General features: G+C 39.7%; 1 protein-coding gene across 1 annotated transcript; it reads left to right on the top strand.

Moving 5' to 3' along the window:
- The first annotated feature begins 3,016 nt into the window (after window positions 1-3,016).
- On the top strand, window positions 3,017-6,124 carry LOC103435882 (chloroplast envelope quinone oxidoreductase homolog). The gene is made up of 4 exons (XM_008374311.4): window positions 3,017-3,348; window positions 4,113-4,254; window positions 4,630-4,721; window positions 5,240-6,124. Exons 1-4 carry the CDS (start codon window positions 3,283-3,285, stop codon window positions 5,927-5,929), a joined length of 990 nt encoding a protein of 329 aa, XP_008372533.3. The 5' UTR covers window positions 3,017-3,282; the 3' UTR covers window positions 5,930-6,124.

Here is a 6,124-nt window from a genome sequence, read left to right as displayed (position 1 = left end):
TGCATGTGACCAATTTAATCAATTTATTTCTATGTATGTCTAGTGGGGAAGTTAGTTGTCTGGCAGATAGTGCAACCACACACACCATCTTGCGTGAACGACATTATTTTACTAACTTAATACCCAAGAAAGCTCATTTTACAACTCTCTCAAGCTCATCCAACCTGATTGCAGGATACGGAAAGGCACGTATCATGTTATCTAATGGTACAATCTTGAACATTAACAAGACACTTTATTCTCCACGTTCCGGAAGAACGTTGCTGAGTTTTAGAGATATTCGAGATAATCAATATCATCTTGAAACCACAGAAGATAATGGTTCTGAATTTCTATGTATCACTTCATACGAATATGGCCAGAAGCATATTTACGAGAAGTTGAAACGTCTGCCGAGTGGATTGTACATCATAACCATTCCCAGCATAGAAGCCCACAGTGTGGCCGGCCTTATGCCTGAGTTCTAGGACACTTTGTTGCTTTGACATGACCGTTTGGGACATCCTGGATGTGATATGATGTGCCGTATCCTCAAATCTGCACACGGGGCATAAGTTACATCCATATGCTGGACTCCCGCCATGCAAAGCGTGCTCTTTAGGGAAGTTAAATACTTAACCCTTATATACAAAAGGATTATTCACGACCTCCCTAAGTTTCTTTAGAGGATTCAAGGGGACATTTGTGGACATATCCAACCAACATGTGGACCATTTAGATAATTTATGGTGTTGGTTGATGCATCGACAAGATGGTCACATGTTTGCTTGTTGTCCACACGCAACACCGTGTTTGCTAAACTCCTAGCTCAAATCATTAAGCTAAGGGCTCACCACCCTGATTATCCGATTAAGTTGATTCGACTGGATAACATTAGAGAGTTTATGTCACAGATGTTTGACGATTATTGCATGTCATTAGGGATTGATGTGGAACATCCTGTACCGTATGTTCACATCCAAAACGGCCTGGCATAAGCTTTCATAAAGCGCATTTAATTGATATCTCAGATTTTGGTTATGAGAACCAAACTGCTAGTATCTGCCTGGGGCTATGCAATATTGCACGTAGCTATGTTGATCCGCCTAAGGCCCACCGCTACTCAACCATATTCACTGTTACAGTTGGTCACTGGATACGAGCCTGACGTCTTGCATTTATAGGTGTTTGGGTGCGCCATTTATGTGCCAATAGCACCGTCACTACGTACCAAAATGGGTCCTCAGAGAAAAATGGGAATCTATGTCGGTTATGATTAGTGATGACATTGAACCATTGACAAGAGATCTCTTTACCACATGTTTTGCAAATTGTCACTTTGATGAGACAGTCTTCCGGTCATTAGGGGGAGATAAGCATGCTAACGTTCTCGTAGAACGCCACAAATTGTCGTGGTATGCTCCCACTATGTCTCATTTAGATCCCCGCACTGCCCAATCTGAAATTGAGGTGCGACGAATTATAGATTTTCAGAGCATTGCTCAAAGTATGCTGGATGCTTTTAATGATCTAGCAAAGGTGACAATATCACATATACTCGCTGCAAACATACCTGCAAGGATAGATGTACCCTGTGTACGTCAACAACCTGCCTGGGAAGGCCGGACCGTCCCCGAAGGTAGGGAGGCCGCACCTTCCACGCGGTACGGTACATTGGCAGCTAGCCAATCATTTGCTTCTATCCTGAAGCGTGGCAGACCCCTTGGTTCAAAGGATTCACAACCTTGGAAGAGGAAAATGGCACCAACTAGTGACCCTAGTTTGAATCCGACCATCGCTCACTCATCTGATCCAACGCATGAGGTTATTCTAGATTACGGCGATGCTTCAGACGAAACATGCCGGCCTCTTGAGAATCACGAGATTTCGGTCCATTACGCAATATTAGATAAGGTTTGGAATAGGAATGAAATGATCGTCGACGATGCATTCGCGTATTCAGTAGCTACTAACATCATGCTTAGTGATGACATTGAACCACGTTCCGTCGATGGATGAATGCCGACGTAGAACTGATTGGTCAAACTGGAAACAAGTAATCCAGGTTGAACTCGATTCGCTCGCGAAACGTAAGGTATTTGGACCTATCGTTCCTACACCACAACTCGTGAAGCCCGTTGGCTATAAGTGGGTTTTCGTGAGGAAGCGTAATGAGAAGAATGAAATAGTACGATACAAAGCACACCTCGTAGTGCAAGGCTTCTCTCAGCGCCTTGGGAGTGATTACGAGGAGACGTATTCCCCCCGTTAGCTACAAGGGAAAGTGTTGCAGTCATATTTAGAATAGGAATGTGATTGTGTAAATCTTAGGGAATCTGGGAATGTATCTTATATTTATATCAGGGGTTGATTACCTATTAAATATTGTAATCCTAAAGGAAAATGTTTTTACCTATCCTACTACTATAAATAAAGGCACAATTGTGTGAATCAAACACACCTCACGATTAAATCACTCTCTCTTCTCCTAATATAGTCGGCTCCTTCTCTCTTTCTAAACCCTAGATCGTTCAATCAAATAGGCCTACAACTTAATGCTTATTTTATGATAAAAGAAATTCGTTTAAATCCCACTAGGCTCATGCCTAGATCTGTCTTAGGCGCCTAGCTACTAAGTTCCAGTCCGCTGTTTGACTAGCGTCTATTTTTAGAATATAAACCTAGCCAATTTAAGCTTATTACATTGGTTTTGATATTACCGTTTACAACCGTTTTAGTGGAGAGACTATTTTCTACTATGAATATTGACTCAAAACTTTACACTCTCCAATATAAAAGCAACCACTTCGATTGAATCTTGCATTATTTTGAATTTCCCATCTCTTCCCGGTTCTGCTACTGCATACACTTATTGTATATTTAACATATGGACCACTTACGTGTTGTCTATTTAACATAGGGACCATGTAATTATTGATCGTCTATTTAACATGTGGACCACATACGTACTGTAAACCATATACTGATTGTACTGTCTACATCAATATGAATCACGTGTATTTGTTCCACGACAGACAAGGGTCAATCAGTCAACATCATTATGAATAACGCGTATTATTTGTTCCACTATAGCCCATGAATCCCGTGTCTTTGTTCCACAATAGACAAGGGTCAATCAGTGAACATCAATCAATCACGCGTATATTTGTTCCACTATAGACATGGGCTAATGAGTCTATTGCTGTACTAGCATAAGCTCTGTATTTGATAGAATCCGGGAGGGAGGAGCTTCAAGTTTCTGCGGCTCTTCGGAACGTTGGTTGGACTTACAACTGAGAGACTATGGCCAATGAGACCATGCACGCTGTTCAGTACGACAACTATGGCGGCGGAACTTCTGGTTTAAAGGTTGTTTATAGACTTGTAACTCTTATTTCATAAACGTAAACTCACCTGTATTTTTTCTTTTTTTCTTCCGGGAGTTCAATACCCGTGCACTTCTTAACCTCTAAATAAAATCCAAAATTTAATATGAGTTGCAATCATTTTACAAAATTGCAAGTATTCTCCAATCATGTCAATATCAAAGATTTACTCCTTGTTTTGCGCCTTCAATGAGTTTCATAATGTTTGTCTATTTATATATCATTAATGTACCCATTTAGGGATAATATAGAATAGGAAAAGAAATGTCTAAATCCAATTGTTATTAGGGATAATATAGCCATTGGAAACATGTAAAATATTTGTATTCAAGCTTAATTAAGGAATATGCTTATGGGGATCCTAATTATTGGGGTTTAATCAAGTAAAACAATTATGTCGGGTTTTACATAAAAAATCTATGTTCTAGGGGTGAAGTCATATTTTCAGTTTAATAACTGCAATCCCACTTGGAATACGAGTACTTGATTGAGTCATTGCGATGTTGGGAAGGAAAGGATAAAGGAAGAGGTTTTATCTTTTACTTTTATTGTTTTTATCTGAATCACATGATGAAAGAAATAGTAACAGGGATTTACTCAGTTACTAGGTTTTGTTATCGAGAAAATTACCATTTGTATATGCTTATGAAATGTTAAACAAAGTTGTTGGTCTATTATGTGGATACTTTGTTGCTTTGAAGAACTTTGCAGAACACATTCTTGTCATGACATTGGCCTTTATTGCAGCATGTTGAAGTTCCGATTCCAAATCCGAAAAAAGATGAGGTGTTGCTGAAATTGGAGGCAACTAGTCTAAACGCAATTGATTGGAAAGCTCAGAAAGGCATGCTCTGGCCTTTGTTGCCTCGCAGGTTTCCGCACATACCTGGTAATTTGGTTTGGCTGTCTTGAGACGCTGCTACTTAGGGGATCCATTTTGTGTTTATAACTCTTTACGTAATTATGCTTCATTCCATGTATTATTTGATCTTCTTCTTGAAAAGTAGTACGAATGTTCGATAAATGCTTAAACACCTGTTTCTTGTTCATTTCATCTAATAAACTTCTGGAGTGGAATTTGTGTGTTTTCCGGGGAGAGATTCTTACGTAAACATCGATATTATAGCATAGTTTTTCGAGTTCTTCAAAGGGAAAGGGTGGGATGCATTTCTTAACATGTTTTATGTAGAAGTTTTCACAGGACCGCATTTTGTGAGAAGTCGTTTTATTAACTGAAGATATTCATTGGTGGAACTCGGAACAGGTATTGATGTGGCAGGAGAGGTTGTAAAGGTAGGACCTGGAGTAAAAAAATTCAAACCTGGTGACAAAGTTGTTGGGAAGGTTAACACTCTTGTAAGTTCCCTTATATACTAGCTCATTTTCTCTGTTTCACTTGAAATTCTTCAAATTTAGTCTTCGTTTTCGGCGAAGTAAAATTTAACTGAAAGGATAACATAATTCAGAAAAAGGGAATTAAGCTCCCATATCATGTTTTGGAAATAGCATCTTTTAGGCTTCACATACATCTAGGAAACATGCATATAGATGGATTTAACTTAATTTAGAACTATTATTTTCATCAATGATATCTGAATAAGTATCTACTAATTTGAAAAGTTGAATCCATTTGTTCCAATCTGAATTGTTGTATTTGTAAACCCTCGTTAACCCTTCATCGACTTTGTGTGCCTCTTTCCCTAGTGTCATTCCAGTCGGCATGAGACTGAACTATTGCATGTAAAAACCACTTTTGGTGTGCTTAATATGCAAACCCAGTGACAGAATGTGTCACCTAGATATCTGATGCATCATTCATTGATACATACCATGTCCCCTTTTGTCTCATTCTGTTCTTCGACAATGAATCAAAGACTGGAGGTGGACTAGCTGAATTTGCCGTGACAATGGAGAGTTTAACTGTTGCAAGGCCACCGGAAGTTTCAGCAGCCACCGCTGTAGGATTACCCGTTGCTGGTCTCACAGCTCACCAGGCTCTTACACAAACTGCAGGGATCAAGCTTGATGGAAGTGGTCAGCAAGCAAACATCCTGATCACAGCTGCTTCAGGTGGTGTAGGTCTCTATGCGGTTCAGTTGGCAAAGCTCGGAAATACTCATATTACAGCCACTTGTGGTGCCCGCAACATTGAACTGGTCAAAAGCCTAGGGGCTGATGAGGTTATTGACTACAAGACCCCAGAAGGTGCAGCTCTTAGGAGTCCATCTGGTCGAAAATATGATGTTGTGATCCACTGTGCAACATGCATTCCTTGGTCAACTTTTGAGCCTAATTTGAGTGCGAACGGTAAGGTAATAGATGTTACTCCCACCCCCAGCTCTCTGTTTAGCGTTGCACTGAAGAAACTTACCTTTTCTAAGAAGCAACTGGTGCCACTGTTCTTATTTCCCATGGCTGATAACCTTGAGTATCTTATTAAGTTGGTGAAAGAAGGGAAGCTGAAGACTATAATTGACTCAAAGTATCCCCTGACCAAGGCGGAGGACGCTTGGGATAGGATCAGCGATGGCCATGCTACCGGAAAGATAATTGTGGAGCCTTAGTTTTGGCCATGCCATGTTTTGAATTGCAGTGTTTTACAAATAATATCGTAAGTTATAGATATTCTTGGGTTGAGAAATCCGAGATAGATTTGGTTGCTAGTTATACTTTTCCTATAGGATTGTATTTACTTGAAGGACAAGTTAATCCTCTCCTTATTCTTGACTATAAATAAAGAGTAACATTCACATAATAAA

Source organism: Malus domestica, chromosome 05 (genome assembly GCF_042453785.1).
Source record: "Malus domestica chromosome 05, GDT2T_hap1".
Classification (NCBI taxonomy): domain Eukaryota; kingdom Viridiplantae; phylum Streptophyta; class Magnoliopsida; order Rosales; family Rosaceae; genus Malus; species Malus domestica.
This window is presented reverse-complemented; position numbering and strand designations above follow the sequence as displayed.

Coding starts and splice junctions, on each gene's coding strand:
- LOC103435882 (XM_008374311.4), top strand. CDS start 3,283: ATGGCCAATGAGACCATGCACGCTGTTCAGTACGACAACTATGGCGGC. Junction 4,255..4,629: donor CAGGTTTCCGCACATACCTG/GTAATTTGGTTT, acceptor AACTCGGAACAG/GTATTGATGTGGCAGGAGAG. Junction 4,722..5,239: donor TTGGGAAGGTTAACACTCTT/GTAAGTTCCCTT, acceptor AATGAATCAAAG/ACTGGAGGTGGACTAGCTGA.